This window comes from Oncorhynchus mykiss, chromosome 25, assembly GCF_057628025.1.
Source record: "Oncorhynchus mykiss isolate SJ-2025 chromosome 25, ASM5762802v1, whole genome shotgun sequence".
Lineage (NCBI taxonomy): Eukaryota > Metazoa > Chordata > Actinopteri > Salmoniformes > Salmonidae > Oncorhynchus > Oncorhynchus mykiss.
Genome location: NC_143046.1, coordinates 26637806 through 26659873, shown reverse-complemented (window position 1 = coordinate 26659873; position 22068 = coordinate 26637806). Strand labels below are relative to the sequence as shown.

Genomic DNA, 22068 nt, shown 5'->3' with positions numbered 1-22068 from the left:
AAACAACTAGACGTTTCTGTTTCTACTAACACATCTCTAAATGGACAGACTCTGGGACTTCACTAGAAACAACTAGACGTTTCTGTTTCTACTAACACATCTCTAAATGGACAGACTCTGGGACTTCACTAGAAACAACTAGACGTTTCTGTTTCTACTAACACATCTCTAAATGGACACACTCTGGGACTTCACTAGAAACAACTAGACGTTTCTGTTTCTACTAACACATCTCTAAATGGACACACTCTGGGACTTCACTAGAAACAACTAGACGTTTCTGTTTCTACTAACACATCTCTAAATGGACAGACTCTGGGACTTCACTAGAAACAACTAGACGTTTCTGTTTCTACTAACACATCTCTAAATGGACACACTCTGGGACTTCACTAGAAACAACTAGACGTTTCTGTTTCTACTAACACATCTCTAAATGGACAGACTCTGGGACTTCACTAGAAACAACTAGACGTTTCTGTTTCTACTAACACATCTCTAAATGGACACACTCTGGGACTTCACTAGAAACAACTAGACGTTTCTGTTTCTACTAACACATCTCTAAATGGACACACTCTGGGACTTCACTAGAAACAACTAGACGTTTCTGTTTCTACTAACACATCTCTAAATGGACACACTCTGGGACTTCACTAGAAACAACTAGACGTTTCTGTTTCTACTAACACATCTGTAAATGGACAGACTCTGGGACTTCACTAGAAACAACTAGACGTTTCTGTTTCTACTAACACATCTCTAAATGGACAGACTCTGGTGCTCATATGGTAATCCCATCCATTCCACACTATTTGGTTCTAAAAGTGGATTTATTCTTGAACTCATAGGAGTGTTTCTGTTCCACAGCATTTAACCACATTGGTTCATATATACAGTGTACAGCATGTCATAAGCAGAGTGGATTGTACACTGCATTCACCCAGATATCTTTTTATTTTTGCTTCCATCAAGCCGTAAGAGATGGCAGCCATCTCTCATAAGAGCTGATCTCGGATCAGCTCTCCTTGCCCTAACCTTTTCAATGAACCTGCTAACATCGACACTAGCCAGGAACACGTTTGTTTACAACGTGAAATCAACACAACGAGGATCCACTTGCTTGTAAGATATTTTGCTCAGCTGCCATTTTGGCTTCCTAAAACTGCTGCGTAATATCAGAAGCCGGTGTCAGGGACGGAGATGGGGGACGGGGGGAGGTTTAGGTGATCGCTCCAGTGAGCCGTGAGAGGCGCCCCGGACCAGAGCTACCTCGTTAGCATGCACCTCACCACACCGCAAGGCCGGTCATTAATGAACACAGACAAACCAGTAGCAGACAAAAAACAGAGCTGAGTGTCTACTCTGTCCCTGTTGTTGATTACAGGCTGGTTTAGGCTGGATCACTGGTTGGTTAAGAAGAGAAGAGATAAACACACAGCTAATTACATGCTGCTGAACTGCTTCCAGGGTCGCCACACAAACACATTTATGCACGCACACACAAATAGACACGAACACACACACCAGACAGAGACAACGAAACAAAGACCTGAGAGAAGAGGAGGGAAAGAGAAGTAGGGAGGTGGATGGATGGATGGATGGAGGGAGAGAGGGAAAAGAGGGAGAGAGGAGAGAGTGGAGGAGGGGGGAGAGAGGAGAGAGAGAGAGGAGGGAGGGAGAGAGGAGAGAGAAAGGATCGAGGGAGAGAGAGAGGAGGAGGGAGGGTGAGAGAGAGGAGGAAGGAGGGAGATAGAAGAGAGAGATGAAGATGGAGGGAGAGAGGAGGGAGGGAGAGATGAGGAGGGAGGGAGAGAGGAGTGAGAGGTGGAAGGAGAGAGAGAGGGAAAGAGAGAAGGAGAGAGGAGGAGGAGGGAGGAGAGAGAGAGGAGGATGGAGGGAGAGAGGAGAGAGAGATGGAGGGGAAGGGAAAGGGTGGGAGAGAGAAGATATAGAGAGGTGGAGAGAGGAAAGAGAGAGGAGGAGGGAGAGAGGAAAGAGAGGAGGAGGGAGCGAGAGTGAGGGAGGGAGAGAGGCGAGAGAGAGGAGGGAGGGAGGGAAGGAGAGAGAGATGTAAAGAGGGAAAGAGAGAAGAGGGAGAGAAAGAGGAGACAGAGAGAGGAAAGAGAGAGGAGGAGGGAGAGAGGAAAGAGAGGAGGAGGGAGCGAGAGTGAGGGAGGGAGAGAGGCGAGAGAGAGGATGGAGGGAGGGAGGGAGGGAGGGAGGGAGAGAGAGAGAGAGAGAGAGAGAGAGAGAGAGAAAGATGGCGAGAGAGAGGGAGAGAGGAGGAGGGAGAGAGGAGAGAGATAAGGGAGGCAGAGAGGGAGGGAGGGAGACAGGAGAAAGAGTTGGAGGGGAGAGAGGGAGGGAGAGAGGAGAGAGAGGAGGAAGGGAGGGGGGAGAGAGAGAGGAGGGGGGAGGGAGGAGAAAGATGGCGAGAGAGAGGGAGAGAGGAGGAGGGAGAGAGGAGAGAGAGAAGGGAGGCAGAGAGGGAGACAGGAGAAAGAGTTGGAGGGGAGAGAGGGAGAGAGAGAGGGAGGGAGAGAGGAGAGAGAGGAGGAAGGGAGGGGGGAGAGAGAGAGAGGAGGGGGGAGGGGTTGAGAGAGAGAGGAATAGAGAACACTAACGAGGTTGGAAACCATCATTATGTTCTGTAAAAGAGACAGAGACAGGGAGTTTATGCTTCGTCAGTGTGAGGTCACATAACGATCTTTGATTTGTGTCAGGGCATGGGTATACATGTGTTTAGTCAGTATAGACTGAGTGTACAAAACATTAGGCCTTTTCCATGACAGACTGACCAGGTGAATCCAGGTGAAAGCTATGATCCCTTATTGATGTCACTTGTTAAACCCACTTCAATCAGTGTAGATGAATGGTAGGAGACAGGTTAAAGAAGGATTTTAAAGCCTTGAGACAATTGAAACATGGATTGTGTATATGTGCCAGTCAGCAAGACAAAATATTTAAGTGCCTTTGAACGGGGTAGGGTAGTGGGTGCAGTTCTGAGTGTGTCAAGAACATCAACGCTGCTGGGTGTTTCACGCTCAACAGTTTCCTGTGTATCAAGAATGGTCCACCACCCAAAGGACATCCAGCTAACTTGACACCTCTGTGGGAAGCATTGGAGTCAACATGGGCCTGTGGAACGCTTTTGACACCTTGTAGAGTCCATCCCCCGACAAATTGAGTCTGTTCTGAGGGCAAAAGGGTGCAACTCAATATTAGGAATGTGTCCTTAATGTATAGTCAGTGTATGTGTGGGCACTCTTATTGCCCCCCCCCCCCATTCCTACTGGACGACACTCTAGCAACAAAGACTTCTCTAGAAATTGGATATTGGCTGCCAGGTATTGGAGGTTATTTATAAGTCTGTCACGATAGAGGGGAATAACCTTAGAATATTGCTTTTATTAAATGTGAAAATAGGAAATGTATACAGAAATGTATTTCGTAGTTCTTCAATCCCAAGTGGTGTGTTTTCTCATCCACACATCATTTGTGTGAGATGTACGTGAGGTGAATGTTCTTGATAGCAGTCAAGGGTGTGTGTGTGTGTGTGTGTGTGTGTGTGTGTCTGTCGAGTTGTCTAAATCCCTAGATGGTTTGCAGGCAGAAGCAGTGTTACAGGGGTATAATCTCTCCTCCAAATCCAATGAGTCCCGTCTTCTGTGCCAGGGGGTGTTGTTGCTCTGTGAAAAGAGATAGAGGGGGAAGGAGGAGAGTTAGAGAGGAATCACATCCTTCCCTTGGGCCTCCGGGACTTTCCAAACTACACCAAAGAGAGGGTGGCAGGTTTAACACAAAGTATAATTGGGTAAGACCCCAGGGGCTCAGACAGATATCAGAGGGAAGTTGAATAAGAGAACTAAAGATATAAAATAAATGTAATTTATTTGTGCTGGGAAGACCACCTTAGTTATTATGGAGAATGGACTGGTCAGCTTTGGGCTAGAGATATGTGTTTGTGTGTGTGTGTGTATGTGTGTGTGTGTATGTGCGCACGTGTGTTTGTGTAACTGTGTCTTCCTGTCTAGTAAAATACCATACAAGGCCAGGTATATGTTAACGTTTTATGGATTAACTTTAAAGGCTGACTTTTACAGGAGTACATGACCCCAGCCTGTTAAACTCCAGACTATTCAGACGTCATTACAGATTGAAAGAATACAGAGTGAAGATGGGACATCCTCGGTAAGCACGTGGATCCATAACATTGTGACACACTGTTCCCACAAGGTCATGTGGGGAGTCTTTGTGTGTTCTCACGCAAATAAACAATTACACACACACACTGAACGAAAAGGTCTGAATGCACAGATAGTTGTTGTGGGATGTTTGAGTTGCATATGTAGAGTTGCTAGGTGACATGTTGAATTGTGTGGAATGGACCAATTATTAATAGATTATAAATGAGTGTGCTGTGTGTGTGTGCATTTGTGTACTGTGTCATCAGTAGATTACTGTATACAGTGTGTGTGTGTGTGTGTGTAGGCCTACACAATATCTATCGGACCACATTTGCCCAGGTTGGGTGTGTGTGTCTGTTTTCACAATGCACGAACAGACTGTTTGCGCAGTGTGTGTCGTATTGGTGTTTGGTTGTGTGTGTGCGCGCATTTGTATGTGTGTGGCGGTGCCCTTTCCAGTGTGTACAGACATAATGACGTGGTCGCCAGAGGTTCGGTCTTGCTTGACTGCGTGTAATTGAGCTGACAACAGAACAATCACATTTCTCAGCTCAATAAAATCACAGGTTGTACAGACTGATTAATAAACAGAATTAATCAGACAAAACAATATCCAGTTTATTCCTTTTAATTCAAGATCAAAATATACAAGATTTTTCCCCTTTTTTCCGCTACAATTGAAAAATACAGTATATTGAGTCTCTATTCCGTTTGGTTTCTATGAGTGAAAATGTTAAGTGTTTTTAACAAACAATTACAATTTTCGTTGAACTCTTCAAAGTGACTCACATATAGTTTCTCTCTCTCTCTCTCTCGCTTATGCACGCAAGTAACGCACACGCACACACACAAAACAAAGATAGAGTTTAAAGTTCCAAATGTTGTTTCAATAACCATTTACAGTGTGCAGTCTACACTGTCCGACCAGGTGTGTGAATTTATTCAGAGCATGGTAGGGTAGATAGACAGAGTACAGACTGTGTACTGAAGCCAACATGCCCTCAACAGCTGGAGTTTAGAACCAATATATTCTAGGTGCCCATGAGAGAACCAATCAAAGTCCTGCAGGTAAGCAGATGGTGGTCTGAGTGTGTTCAGGTTGTCATGTGATAAACAGACCACTTTTTAATCAGCACTTTATTAGGAGTTATACAGTAATTAGCTTACCAAGTGTGTGTGTTTGAATGTGTGTGTGTGTGTTTGAACCTATGGGCATTGGACAATGTGTTAATTAGATTGCCAACTCTATAAAAATGTCCATTATATTTATCTTCCCGAAACAGTGGACTGCTATACGGCACAATACCTCAGGTACAGACACCCCAACAATACCTCAGGTACAGACACCCCAACAATACCTCAGGTACAGACACCCTAACAATACCTCAGGTAAAAATACCATCACAGTGTTTTTTCAACTTCTGTTCTCTCCCACTCACACTCTCTGTTCCCATGGTAGGGTGAGCTGATGTATCTTGGCAATGTGTTTTGGAGGGGTGACCTCTCTCTTCGCTGCATCAGAATTGTACTCTTAACAATCCCCTATGTACCCCTCATACTGCTCAGAGCCTCCTTCCTCTCTTTCAGTCCTCTCTCCTGCCTCTCCCCCCTTCATCTCTTCTTCTCACCTCCCTCTGTCCCACTTTCTCTCTTTCTCTGTCCACCAGCTCTCTCCCCCCCCCCCTTCTCTCATCTCTATCCCCTTCTTCCCACTTCTCTCCCTCTGTCTATTTTCAGGTCTCCACCTTCCTCCCCCTTCCCCTTCTCTCTCAGGGTCTTTTGGTGGTGTTCTTGACAAACTTGTCACTGAGTTGTGTGATGAGGTCAGCTAGTTCTCCGGTGGCCTGAGACTTCTCCTCCAGGAGCTCATAGCGCAGGCTGGAGATGTCCTGCTTGATCTCCTTCAGCTCACCTATAAGACACAAACACACACAGCCAGACAGTCACACACACACCAAAACATATGAATGAAACATAACATAACAACGCCCTGACCTGAGTATTCTTTGTTTTCTTTATTGTTTTGGTTAGGTCAGGGTGTGACATGGGTGATGTTTGTGTTTTTGTACTGTCTATGGGTTTTGTAGGTTTATGGGGTTGTTTATCATCTAGGTGTTTATATATGTCTATGGTTGCCTAGATTGTTTCTCAATTAGAGGCAGGTGTTTATCGTTGTCTCTGATTGGGAACCATATTTAGGCAGCCATCTGCTTTGGGTATTTTGTAGGTTATTGTCTATGTCTATGTGTTAGTTGCCTGTGTCTGCACTTATCATATATAGCTTACGTTCGTTTTGCTGTTTTTGTATAGTTTAAGTTTTCAAGTGTTCTTCGTTAAATAAATAAGAGGAATGTATTCTCATCACACTGCGCCTTGGTCTCCTCTATACGACGAACGTGACAAAAACAAACGCAAAGAAACACACACATCAGCCTGGAGATGTCCACTATTACCTCATTACAAATCTTCAATTAAAAAAACACATTTTGAAATTTTGCTCATAATAGTCTTCTTTAAGTCCAAAGTGATCTGTAGGATACAATACACACTCACACTCAGAACAGCAACCCAGTCACACTCACACTCACGACAGCAACCCAGTCACACTCACGACAGCAACCCAGTCACACTCACAAGAGCAACCCAGTTACACTCACACTGACAACAGCAATCCAGTCACTCACACTGACAACAGAAACCCAGTCACTCACAAGCACAACAGAAACCCAGTCACAGTCACAACAGCAACCCAGTCACACTCACAACAGCAACCCAGTCACACACACGACAACAACCCAGTCACACACACGACAGCAACCCAGTCACACACACGACAGCAACCCAGTCACACACACGACAGCAACCCAGTCACACTCACGACAGCAACCCAGTCACACTCAGGACAGCAACCCAGTCACACTCACGACAGCAACCCAGTTACACTCACACTGACAACAGCAATAAAGTCACTCACACTGACAACAGAAACACAGTCACAGACAAGCACAACAGCAACCCAGTCACACTCACGACAGCAACCTAGTCACACTCACGACAGCAACCCAGTCACACTCACGACAGCAACCCAGTCACACTCACGACAGCAACCCAGTTACACTCACGACAGCAACCCAGTTACACTCACACTGACAACAGCAATAAAGTCACTCACACTGACAACAGAAACACAGTCACTCACACTCACAACAGCAACCCAGTCACACTCACGACAGCAACCCAGTCACACTCACGACAGCAACCCAGTCACACTCACGACAGCAACCCAGTCACACACACGACAGCAACCCAGTCACACTCACGACAGCAACCCAGTCACACTCAGGACAGCAACCCAGTCACACTCACAACAGCAACCCAGTTACACTCACACTGACAACAGCAATAAAGTCACTCACACTGACAACAGAAACACAATCACTCACAAGCACAACAGCAACCCAGTCACACTCACGACAGCAACCCAGTCACACTCACGACAGCAACCCATTCACACTCACGACAGCTACCCAGTCACACTCACAACAGCAACCCAGTTACACTCACAACAGCAATCCAGTCACTCACACTGACAACAGAAACCCAGTCAGTCACAGTCACAACAGCAACCCAGTCACACTCACAACAGCAACCCAGTCACAGACACGACATCAACCCAGTCACACACACGACAGCAACCCAGTCACACAGATGACAGAAATCCAGTCACACTCACGACAGCAACCCAGTCACACTCACGACAGCAACCCAGTCACACTCACGACAGCAACCCAGTCACACTCACGACAGCAACCCAGTCACATTCACGACAGCAACCCAGTCACACTCACGACAGCAACCCAGTCACACTCACGACAGCAACCCAGTCACACTCACAACAGCAACCCAGTCACACTCACGACAGCAACCCAGTCACACTCACGACAGCAACCCAGTCACACTCACGACAGCAACCCAGTTACACTCACACTGACAACAGCAATAAAGTCACTCACACTGACAACAGAAACCCAGTTACTTACAAACACAACAGCAACCCAGTCACACTGACCACATCAACCCAGTCACACTCACAACATCAACCCAGTCACACCACAACATCAACCCAGTCACACTCACAACATCAATCCAGTCACAACATCAACCCAGTCACACTCACAACACCAACCCAGTCACACTCACAACATCAACCCAGTCACACTCACAACATCAACCCAGTCACACTCACAACATCAACCCAGTCACACTCACAACATCAACCAAGTCACACTCACAACATCAACCCAGTCACACTCACACTGACCACACCAACACAGTCACAATCCCACTGACCACACCAACCCAGTTACAATCACATTGACAACACCAACCCAGTCACACTCACAACAGCAACCCAGTCAGGCAGAATCTGGTGAGTTACATAAAGTCGACGTTAAAGGAGATTAGATCTTCACCTTCATTGACGTCATCATTCTCTCTGTCAACCTGAGCCTTCAGAACATACCGCTTAATGAGACGCTTCATGATCTTCTGTAGGAGGAGAGATGGATGAGGGGAGAGGAGGATGGGAGGAGAGTGCAGAGAGGTGAGAAAATATGAAAGGGAGAGAAGAGGTGGAGAGGAGAGAGTTGGAGTTATGAAAGCTGAAAATATTATACTAGGTTATTATACAAAACTAAAATTAATCATGAGAAAACTATTTAGCAAACTGAAATAAAATAATAACTATTTAACCTTTATTTAACTCGGCAAGTCAGTTAAGAACAAATTCTTATTTACAATGTGATAAAGGAATTTATATGTTTAAAGTAATGACTAAAGAATTCAACCCTGAAATCATAGAATTGTATGAAATGTGTTAGAGTCAAAATTCCATAATGTGTGTGTGACTAGACCATTGTGTTACTATGTAGCAATGTGACAGTTGAGACAACAAAGGACAACTAGACTACACATGACCTGGTTATAACTCTGAAAAAGCTGACAACAGGAAAGAGGGCCATTCCAAGGCCTCTAATTTAGGGAGGAGAGGAACGGCGAGAAACTGCCAAGGCTGGTAGAAAAGTGACAAAACTGTGTGTGTGTGTGTGTGTGTGTGTGTGTGTGTGTGTGTGTGTGTGTGTGTGTGTGCATTTTTGACTTCAGAGCTCTCTCAATAAAAAACTAGCCTATTGCAGACTGGGGGCTTTGTCTAATTCTTCATTAACCAGGGTCTTACAAACTTCTGGGAATTGGTCAAAGCTATAGTGATAGTTGAGTTCAACCATTGTGATAAAAATTCTCATGACACAATGACAGCTTTCCCGGGAACAGTGGGTTAACTTCCTTGTTCAGGAGCAGAATGACAGATTATTATGTTGTCAACTCGGGGATTCGATCCAGCAACATTTCGGTTACTGGCCCAACGCTCTTACCACTAGGCTACCTGCTGCCCTGAACTAGCAATAGCTATCATTAGCTAACAGGGGAAAAACTGCTAGGTGGCTAACAAATGCTAAAACGTATTAGATTGGGAGAGAGACTTACCTTCCAACATATTTTGTTTGCACCAGTCTCTGCGGTATTCCTTTAAATCCAAGTCACATCGAGATTGATTTTATAATTTAAACACAACCTAACCTTAGCTCCTGAGAACCCATACAGCCATAGGGTTCTCATTTCAACAATTGACCCCAGTGGGGCAACTGTACCAAGACTTTATCCACACGTTGATAACTACTACGCTTTTGGAAACCTCAGATATTCTACTTTCATATGTACCTTGAACACTCAGTTTAATTATCAACCAAAAATAATTTGATGAATACAAAACAATATACTTATTATGCGTGTTTATCTCAAAGATTCCCGCTGAGGTTTTACATGGAACTTCCTGAGCTAATGGAAACTCGGGTGGGAAGAGAAAACAACAACATCAGCTCGAAGCTGTGTTAAATATAACATGTTTCACCACAGATTTCCACAGAGGTTGTCTTTTGTAAAGTTATTTTGTGATGATAATTAAGTTGAGTGTTCAAGGTTTCCAAAAGCGTATTGCAATAATGGATCAATTGTTTCTAGACAAATCAAGTGTTTTCTTGACCAAATGACCAGCCAATCAAAAGGGACGTGGAATGACTCCAACGTAGCATTGGTGTCATGAGAAGACCTAACCTAACCTAACCTATGACCTGACCCATCACCGTATGTCTTACTGCCCCCAGTTGGTAGAAGTGACGTAAAATTAACGCACAAAACTATACCATATACCAATTGGCTCCTAGCCTCTCACACTTTCTGTCCCTAACACTAAAACTGAAATGAAATAAAAAACTAAATGGAAGCATTTGTATACAACTATAACTAAATACAACTAATATAAAAACAAAAAACTATAATAACATTGAAGCAGTGTTTGAAAAAGTACCCAATTGTCATACTTGAGTAAAGGTAAAGATACATTTATAGAAAATAACTGTATTGTTAAATAAATGTTAAATAAAAATGTAAAAATTAAAAAGGAAAAGTGAAAGTCATCCAGTAAAATTCTACTTGAGTAAAAGTATAAAAGTATTTGGTTTCAAATATACTGAAGTATCAAAAGTAAAAGCAAAAGTAGAAATAATTTCACATTCCTTATATTAACCAAACAAGACAGCACAATTTTATTTATTATTTATTTAGTTTACGGATAGCGAGGGGCACACTCCAAGTATTTGTGTTTAGTGAGTCCGCCAAATCAGAGGCTGTAGGGATAACTAGGGATGTTCTCTTGATAAGTGTGGGAATTTGACAATTTTCCTGTCCTGCTAAGCATGGGAAATGTTTGACACTTTTGGGTGTAAAATGTATGGCGTAAAAAGCACATCCTTTTCTTTAGGAATGTAGCAAAGTCAAAAGTAAAAGTTGTCGAAAAATATAAATAGGGGGCCTCCTGGGTGGCGCAGTGGTTACTGCAGCGCCAGCTGTGCCATCAGAGTCCTGGGTTCGCGCCCAGGCTCTGTCGTAACCGGCCGCGACCGGGAGGTCCGTGGGGCGTCGCCCGGGTTAGGGAGGGCTTGGTCGGTAGGGGTGTTCTTGTCTCATCGCGCACCAGCGACTCCTGTGGCGGGCTGGGCGCAGTGTACGCTAGCCAAGGTGGCCAGGTGCACAGTGTTTCCTCCGGCGCATTGGTGCGGCTGGCTTCCGGGTTGGATGTGCGCTGTGTTAAAGAAGCAGCGGCTTGGTTGGTTGTGTATCGGAGGACGCATGACTTTCAACCTTCGTCTCTCCCGAGCCCGTACGGGAGTTGTAGCGATGAGACAAGATAGTACAACAATTGGATACTACGAAATTGGGGAGAAAACTACTTACTTTAAGTATTTTTACTTACACAAATTTCCTGTTAGCAAACTATAGTTTTGGCAAGTTGGTTAAGACACAAGTCATTTTCCTAACAATTGTTTAAAACAGATTATTTCACTTCACTGTATCACAATTCCAAAGGGTCAGATGAATGTGCCTTTAAACGGCTTGGAAAATTCCAGAAAATGATGTCATGTCTTTAGAAGCTTCTGATAGGCTAATTGACATCATTTGAGTCAATTGGAGGTGTACCTGTGGATATATATTCAAGGCCTATCTTCAAACTCAGTTGCCTCTTTGCTTGACATCATTGGAAAATCAAAAGAAGTCAACCAAGACCTCAAAGTTTCTTTTAGACCTCCACAAGTCTGGTTCATCCTTGGGAGCAATTTCCAAATGCCTGAAGGTACCACGTTCATCTGTACAAACAATAGTACGCAAGTATAAACCCCATGGGACCACGCAGCCGTCATACTGCTCAGGAAGGAGATGCGTTCTGTCTCCTAGAGTGGAACGTACTTTGGTGTGAAAAGTGCAAATCAATCCCAGAACAACAGCAAAGGACCCTGTGAAGATGCTGGAGGAGACAGGTACAAAAGTATCTATATCCACAGTAAATCGAGTCCTATATCGACATGACCTGAAAGTTCGCTCAGCAATGAAGAAGACACAGCTCCAAAACCACCAAAAAAAGCCAGACTACGATTTTCAACTGCACATGGCGACAAAGTTCGTACTTCTTGGAAAAATTTCCTCTGGTCTGATGGAACAGAAATAGAACTGTTTGGCCATAATGACCATCATTATGTTTGGAGGAAAAAGGGGGTGGCTTGCAAGCCGAAGAACACCATCCCAACCGTGAAGCACGGGGGTGGCAGCAATCATGTTGTGGGGGTGCTTTGCTGCAGGAGGGACTGGTGCATTTCACAAAATAGATGTCATCATGAGGATGAAAAATTATGTGGATATATTGAAGCAACAACTCAAGACATCAGTCAGGAAGTTAAAGTTTGGTCGCAAATGGGTGTTCCAAATGGACAATGACCCCAAGCATACTTCCAAAGTTGTGGCAAGATGGCTTAAAACTTCTTGAGGGCCGGTGGCAGTATTCGGTATTTCGGATACCGAGCTAGGATATGCATATAATTGGTAGTATTGGATAGAAAACACTCTGAAAATAAAATAATAAATATAAAATAAAATAATGTAATGTCTGGCGAAAACCCGAGGAGAATCCATCCAGATTTTTTTTTTTAGGTGTCTGCCCATCCAAATCCTTGCTTATGGGAAAATCAAAGGAATACCTCACAGATTGGAGTTCCTAGGGATTCCCCTAGATGTCAACAGTTTCAGTTTTGTTTTTTGAAAAATGAGCTAGAATTTGTAGTATTTCTAGGTGGCTCCCATTTTGACTGTAGTATTGTGGCGTGCATTGATGAGGGCCCACACTTCGTTATTTATCTCCGGTAATGAACATACTATTCTCCGTCCTAAATGTGATTGTTTATTTACATATTATGGTACCTGAGGATTGATTAGAAACGTTGTTTGACTTTTTTGAACAAAGTTTATTGTTAACTTTTGGGATTCCTTTGTATGCATTTTGAAGGAGAGAAACAAGTGGATTATGAACCAACTTGTGAACCAAGTGATCCAATGATCCAAAACATAAAGCAAAATCTACAATGGAATGGTTCAAAAATAAACATATCCAGGTGTTAGAATGGCCAAGTCAAAGTCCAGACCTGAATCCAATCGAGAATCTGTGGAAAGAACTGAAAACTGCTGTTCACAAATGCTCTCCATCCAACCTCACTGAGCTCGAGCTGTTTTGCAAGGAGGAATGGGGAAAAAATTCAGTCTCTCGATGTGCAAAACTGATAGAGACATACCCCAAGCGACTTACAGCTGTAATCGCAGCAAAAGGTGGCGCTACAAAGTATTAACTTAAGGGGGCTGAATAATTTTGCACGCCCAATTTTTCAGTTTTTGATTTGTTAAAAAAGTTTGAAATATCCAATAAATGTCGTTCCACTTCATGATTGTGTCCCACTTGTTGTTGATTCTTCACAAAAAAATACACTTTTATATCTTTATGTTTGAAGCCTGAAATGTGGCAAAAGGTCACAAAGTTCAAGGGGGCCGAATACTTTCGCAAGGCACTGTATCTGTCTCGATAATTGTCTATTTCTCCCTGGCTCTATCATTCTCTTTCCTTCTGTGCCCCCCATTTCCCTCTGACTTGTTCTCTTCCATTACCCTCCCACACCCCTCTTCTTTCTTTCTTTCTCTTTCTTTCTTTCCCTCTTTCTCTCTTTCTTTCTTTCTTTCTTTCTTTCTTTCTTTCTTTCTTTCTTTCTTTCTTTCTTTCTTTCTTTCTTTCTTACTTACTTACCTGGTATCTGGTAGGGTGTTTGATAGGTTGTCTGAGAGTGGACTCCTCTCGTAGTCGACCATGGGCCATGTAGCGTTCACCCTGCAAAAACATATACATATATAAACAGAAGAAACCCTGTGCACAGCACAGCATCTAGATCAGGGCTCTCCAACCCTGTTCCTACACAGCTACCGTCCTGTAGGTTCACTCAAACCATAATACAGAAAACATGATCCTAATAATTAGCTTGTTTATCAGCTGAATCAGGTTACTTACAACTGGGGTTGGAGTGAAGACCTACAGGAGGGTAGCTCTCCAGGAACAGGGTTGGAGTGAAAACCTACAGGAGGGTAGCTCTCCAGGAACAGGGTTGGAGTGAAAACCTACAGGAGGGTAACTCTCCAGGAACAGGGTTGGAGTGAAAACCTACAGGAGGGTAGCTCTCCAGGAACAGGGTTGGAGTGAAAACCTACAGGAGGGTTTCTCACCAGGAACAGGGTTGGAGAGCCCTGCTCTAAATCCAGGTGCTGGTATTGGCAGGAACAACTAGTATTCCCGAAATTCAGTATGCAGGAACAAATACTATTCAAATTTCAGTATGCAGCCTCCCGGGTGGCGCAGTGGTCTAAGGCACTGCATCGCAGTGGTCTAAGGCACTGCATTGCAGTGCTAGCTGTGCCACCAGAGACTCTGGGTTCGAGCCCAGGCTCTGTCGCTGCCGGCCGCGACCGGGAGGTCCATGGGGCGACGCACAATTGGCCTAGCGTCATCCTGGTTAGGGAGGGTTTGGCTTGTAAGGATATCCTTGTCTCATTGCGCACTAGCGACTCCTGTGGCGGGCCGGGCGCAGTGCGAGCTGACCAGGTCGCCAGGTACGGGAGTTGGGAGTTGTAGCGATGAGACAAGATAGTAACTACTAACAATTGGATACCATGAAATTGGGGATGATAATAATAAGAATAATAATTTCAGTATGCAGAAACAACTAGTATTCTGAAATTCAGTATGCAGGAACAACTAGTATTTAATATTCAGTATGTAGGAACAACTAGTATTCAGCATTCAGGAACAACTAGTATTCAATATTCAGTATGCAGGAACAACTAGTATTCGAAATTCAGTATGCTGGAACAACTAGTATTCCGAAATTCATTATGCAGGAACAACTAGTATTCAGTATTCAGGTTGCAGGAACAACTAATAGTCAAAATTCAGTATGCAGGAACAACTAGTATTCAGCAACAACTAGAATTCAATATTCAGTATGCAGGAACAACAAGTATTCAATATTCCGTATGCAGAAACAACTAGTATTCAATATTCAGTATGCAGGAACAACTAGTATTCAATATGCAGGAACGACTAGTAATCAATATTCAGTAGGCAGGAATGACAAGTATTCAATATACAGGAACAACTAGTAATCAATATTCAGTAGGCAGGAATGACAAGTATTCAATATACAGGAACAACTAGTAATCAATATTCAGTAGGCAGGAATGACAAGAATTCAGGATTCAGTATGCAGGAACAACTAGTATTCAATATTCAGTATGCAGGAACAACTAGTATTCAATATTCAGTAGGCAGGAACAACTAGTATTCAATATTCAGTAGGCAGGAATGACAAGAATTCAGTATGCAGGAACATCTAGTATTCAATATTCAGTATGCAGGAACAACTAGTATTCAATATTCAGTAGGCAGGAACAACTAGTATTCAGTAATCAGATTGCAGGGACAACTAGTATTCAATATTCAGTATGCAGGAACAACTAGTATTCAGTATGCAGGAACATCTAGTATTCAATATTCAGTATGCAGGAACAACTAGTATTCAATATTCAGTAGGCAGGAACAACTAGTATTCAATATTCAGTAGGCAGGAACAACTAGTATTCAAAATTCAGTAGGCAGGAATGACAAGTATTCAGTATACAGTATGCAGGAACAACTACAGAAGACAGGTGATCAACCTTGACTTTAGTTAGTATTTATTTATATTGTTCATGTATATGAAGAGAAGTTAGCCACAACAACACAATATTAGGTATACTGTACATGAGAAGTCAGCCGTAACAACACAACATGAGCTATACATGAGGAGGAGTTAGCCAAAACAACACAACATAAGCTATATATGAGGAGAAGTTAGCCACAACAACACAACATGAGCTATATATGAGGAGGAGTTAGCCAAAACAACACAACATGAGCTAAATATGAGGAGAATTCAGCCACAACATCATGAGCTATACTTAAGGACAAGTTAGAAACAACAACATGAGCTATATATGAGGAGGAGTTAGCCACAACAGCATTACATGATATATATACGAGAAGTTAGCCACAACAACACAACATGAGCTAAATATGAGGAGAATTCAGCCACAACATCATGAGCTATATTTGAGAACAATATAGCCACAGCAACATGAGCTAGACATGAGGAGGAGTTAGCCACAACAATACAACATGAGCTAAATATGAGGAGACGTTAGCCACAACAACACAACATGAGCTATATATGAGGAGGAGAAGTCAGTCAGAACAACAGAACATGAGATATACTGTATATGGAGAAGTCAGCCACAACAACACAACATGAACTATATATGAGGAGAAGTTCTCAACAACAACATGAGCTATACATGAGGAGAAGTTAGCCACAACATGAGCTATAAATGAGGAGAAGTTAGCCACAACATGAGCTATAAATGAGGAAAAGTTAGCCACAACATGAGCTATATTTGAGGAGAGGTCAGCCACAACAACATGAGCTATATTTGTTGACAAGTTAGCCACAACAACAAGAGCTATACATGAGGAGTTAGCCACAAAAACACATCATGATCTATATGTGAGGAGAAGTTAGCCACAACAACAAACAATGATCTATATATGAGGAGTAGTTAGCCACAACAACATGAGCTATACATGAGAAGGAGTTAGCCACAAAAACACATCATGAACTACATATGAGGAGAAGTTAGCCACAACAACACAACATGAGCCATATTTGTTGACAAGATAGCCACAACAACATGAGCTATACATGAGGAGGAGTTAGCCACAACAAGACAACATAAGCTGTAAATGAGGAGAAGATATCCACAACAACACAAGCTGTAAATGAGGAGAAGTCAGCCACAACAACATGAGCTATACAGGAGTAGGAGTCAGCCACAACAACACAACATGAGGTATATATGAGAAGTTAGCCACAACAAAACAACATGAGCTATATATGAGGAGAAGTTAGCCACATCATGACCTATAAATGAGGTGATGTCAGCCACAACAACATGAGCTATATATGAGGAGAGGTCAGCCACAACAACACAACATGAGCTATATCTGAGGAGTTAGCCACAGCAACACAACATGAGCTATATATGAGGAGGAGTTAGCCACAACACAACATGAGCTTTATATAAGGAGAAGTCTGCATCAACAACATGAGCTATAAATGAGGTTAGACACAACACAACATGAGCTATATATGAGAAGTCAGCCTCAACACAACATGAGGTATATTTGAGAAGTCAGCCACAACATCATGAGCTATATTGAAGAACAATTTAGCCACAGCAACATGAGCTATACATGAGGAGTTAGACACAACAACACAACATGAGCTATATATGAGGAGAAGTTATTCACAACAACATGAGCTATACACAAGAAATATTTATCCACAACAACACAACATTCAGTAGGCAGGAACAACTAGTATTCAGTAATCAGATTGCAGGGACAACTAGTATTCAGTATGCAGGAACATCTAGTATTCAATATTCAGTATGCAGGAACAACTAGTATTCAATATTCAGTAGGCAGGAACAACTAGTATTCAATATTCAGTAGGCAGGAACAACTAGTATTCAAAATTCAGTAGGCAGGAATGACAAGTATTCAGTATACAGTATGCAGGAACAACTACAGAAGACAGGTGATCAACCTTGACTTTAGTTAGTATTTATTTATATTGTTCATGTATATGAAGAGAAGTTAGCCACAACAACACAATATTAGGTATACTGTACATGAGAAGTCAGCCATAACAACACAACATGAGCCATATTTGTTGACAAGATAGCCACAACAACATGAGCTATACATGAGGAGGAGTTAGCCACAACAAGACAACATAAGCTGTAAATGAGGAGAAGATATCCACAACAACACAAGCTGTAAATGAGGAGAAGTCAGCCACAACAACATGAGCTATACAGGAGTAGGAGTCAGCCACAACAACACAACATGAGGTATATATGAGAAGTTAGCCACAACAAAACAACATGAGCTATATATGAGGAGAAGTTAGCCACATCATGACCTATAAATGAGGTGATGTCAGCCACAACAACATGAGCTATATATGAGGAGAGGTCAGCCACAACAACACAACATGAGCTATATCTGAGGAGTTAGCCACAGCAACACAGCATGAGCTATATATGAGGAGGAGTTAGCCACAACACAACATGAGCTTTATATAAGGAGAAGTCTGCATCAACAACATGAGCTATAAATGAGGTTAGACACAACACAACATGAACTATATATGAGAAGTCAGCCTCAACACAACATGAGGTATATTTGAGAAGTCAGCCACAACATCATGAGCTATATTGAAGAACAATTTAGCCACAGCAACATGAGCTATACATGAGGAGTTAGACACAACAACACAACATGAGCTATATATGAGGAGAAGTTATTCACAACAACATGAGCTATACACAAGAAAGATTTATCCACAACAACACAACATAAGCTGTAATTGAGGAGAAGTTAGCCACAACACAACATTAACTATATATGAGGAGAATTTAGCCACAACCTGACCTATAAATGAGGAGAAGTCATCCACAACAACATGAGCTATACACAAGAAAGATTTATCCACAACAACACAACATAAGCTGTAATTGAGGAGAAGTTAGCCACAACACAACATTAACTATATATGAGGAGAATTTAGCCACAACCTGACCTATAAATGAGGAGAAGTCATCCACAACAACATGAGCTATACTTGATGACCGGTTAGAAACAACAACATGAGCTACATATGAGGCGGAGTTAGCCACAACAACATAACATGATATAAATATGAGAAGTTAGCCTGCAGGACAGGTACAGGAAGGCAACAACAACTGCCCGAGTTACACCAGGAACGCACAATCCCTCCATCAGTGCTCAGACTGTCCGCAATAAGCTGAGAGAGGCTGGACTGAGGGCTTGTAGGCCTGTTGTAAGGCAGGTCCTCACCAGACATCACCGGCAACACATTGCCTATGGGCACAAACCCACCATAGCTGGACCAGACAGGACTGGCAAAAAGTGCTCTTCAATGACGAGTCACAGTTTTGTCTCACCAGGGGGGGGGGGGGGGGTGGTCGGATTCGCGTTTATTGTCAAAGGAATGAGCGTTACACAGAGGCCTGTACTCTGGAGCGGGATCGATTTGGAGGTGGAGGGTACGTCATGGTCTGGGGCGGTGTGTCACAGCATCATCGGACTGAACTTGTTGTCATTGCAGGCAATCTCAACGCTGTGCGTTACATGGAAGACATCCTCCTCCCTCATGTGGTATCCTTCCTGCAGGCTCATCCTGACATGACCCTACAGCATGACCCTCCAGCATGACAAGCCATACTACTCTTTCTGTGCACGATTTCCTGCAAGACAGGAACGTCAGTGTTCTGCCATGGCCAGCAACGAGTCCGGATCGCAATCCCATTAAGCACGTCTGGGACCTGTTGGATCGGAGGGTGAGGGCTAGTGTCACGCCCTGCCCGTAGAGATCCTTTTATTCTCTATGTTTGTTTGATCAGGGTGTGACTCGGGTGGGAAACTCTATGTTCTGTGTTTCTATGTTTTGGCCGGGTATGGTTCTCAATCAGGGACAGCTGTCTATCCTTGTCTCTGATTGGGAATCATACTTAGACAGCCTTTTTTCCCTTTTTTGTATTGGTGGGTAGTTGTCTTTATTAGTGGCCTGTATAGCCCTAGTAAGCTTCACGCTCGTTTTTGTTGTTTCTTGTTTTGTTGGCGACATTTATAATAAAGAAAAATGTACGCTCACCACACTGCACCTTGGTCCGGTCATTTCCACGATTTCGACTAGCGTGACAGCTAGGGTCATTTCCCCCAGAAATGTCCGGGAACTTGCAGGACCCTTGGTAGAAGAGTGAGGTAATATCTCACAACAAGATCTGGCGCAGTCCATGAGAAGGAGATGCACTGCAGTACTTAATGCAGCTGGTGGCCACACCAGATACTGACTGTTAGTTTGATTTTTACCACCCCTTTGTTCAGGGACAGATTATTCCATTTCTGTTAGACACATGTCTGTGGAACTTGTTCAGTTTATGTCTCAGTTGTTGAATCTTGTTATGTTCATACAAATATTTACACATGTTAAGTTTGCTGAAAATAAACGCAGTTGAAAGTGAGAGGATGTTTCTTTTTTTGCTGGGTCCATGAGTAGAAGTCAGCCACAGCTACACGAGCTATAGATGAGGAGTTAGCCACAACAACACAACATGAGAATTTAGAGAGGAGGTTAGAGAGCATGAAAGCCAGATGAGTCAGATATGTAAACCATAGAAAATAACAATCAAGGCTGGTCTAGCTTGTACCCCCACGGTCTGTGTTACCCTCAGTGAGGGCATGAATGTCGACCAGACTGCTATTGTGCATTTCCCTCCATTTTTGTCTCACCCTCCTTTCAATTTCTGTCATATTAGATGGAAATTCTCCGAAAAACATTTGACATGTTAAATGTAATTATATGTTATATTTAATTGTGTGGTGCAAACATGATTCCTGTGACCATGGAATAATGTGTATCGGGTTAGGGGAGGGTTTGGCCGGGGGTCTTTACAAGTAGGCTGTCATTGTAAATAAGAATTTGCTTTTAACTGACTTGCCTGGTTAAATAAAGGTCCACATTTTTTTTAAACAAAATAACAAGTACTCTCTGCTATGCTAACTAACACTGACCTGGTTTTATTGTCCTCTTTTAGCTTTATTTAGTGTCCTTATTTTCATTTTGGCAGGAGATACCCTCAGACACACACACACACACCCCCCCCCCCCCTGGGGCTCGTAAGGCTGCCAAGCTTGGTATTGTCAATGGCATGGCATGACACCAAACTGCAATGGCTCCTGAAACCCCAGACAGACACCCACACACTAACTCATGCACTCACAAACTCCCGCAGACACACACGACTGCACGCACGCACGTACAGACACACACACACACACACACAATCTCACTTGACATTTTGCTGATTTTCCAGAGGTGTAGTGTGAGTCTATGTATCGATTGCTCACCTCCTGCTCAGTTCTGTTCCATAGTCAAGCCATTAGGTCTCTGCATACCCATAGATGCAGTTCTATGATACATCCTGAAGCATTTGAAAAACAGGTAACTGTCAAGATATGCTTGAAGGGCTGTAGGAAGTCAGGTGCAGGAGAGCAGATATTTGGTAGCAAAACGGAGCCTTTTATTTGGCGAACCAAAAGCACATGGCACAAATGAACACGAAATACAAATACAGGTTGAACATAACTCAGTACAACCAGCCTAATGTGCGCATACATGAAAACATAATAAACAATACCACACAAAGACATGGGGGAAACAGAGGGTTAAACACACAACAAATAATGAGGGAAATGAGAACCAGGTGTGTGGGAAAACGAGACAAAACAAATGGAAAATGAAAAATGGATCGGCGATGGCTAGAAGACCAGCGACGTCGACTGCCGAACACCGCCCAAACAAGGAAAGGCTTCGACTTCGGCAGAAGTCGTGACAGTAACTGTCAAAATAAAGGAAACACCAACATAAAGTGTCTTAATAGGGTGTTATGCCACCATGAGCCACCAGAACAGCTTCAATGCGCCTTGGCATAGATTCTACAAGTGTCTGGAACTCTATTGGAGGGAAGCGACACCATTTTTGCACGAGAAATTCCATAATTTGTTGTTTTGTTGATGGTGGTGGAAAACGCTGTTTCAGATGTTGCTCCAGAATCTCCCATAAGTGTTCAATTGGGTTGAGACCTGGTGACAGACACACACACACATAAAAACACATGCACAAACACACACGCACAAACACACACCCTTTAAACCCCC

At 43.1% G+C, this 22068-nt stretch overlaps 1 protein-coding gene across 1 annotated transcript in view; it reads right to left on the bottom strand.

The window, feature by feature from the left end:
* Positions 1-5390: 5390 nt before the first annotated feature.
* The window catches only part of trpc7b (transient receptor potential cation channel, subfamily C, member 7b), a 60169-nt gene continuing 43491 nt past the window's right edge, over positions 5391-22068 (bottom strand). Inside the window, exons 9-11 of the mRNA XM_090219484.1 lie at positions 13927-14007; positions 8663-8738; positions 5391-6102 (exon numbers count right to left, since the gene is read on the bottom strand). Coding sequence (XP_090075610.1) covers positions 5960-6102; positions 8663-8738; positions 13927-14007 — 300 coding nt within the window. The 3' untranslated portion in view covers positions 5391-5959. The remainder of the gene's footprint in view (positions 6103-8662; positions 8739-13926; positions 14008-22068) is intronic.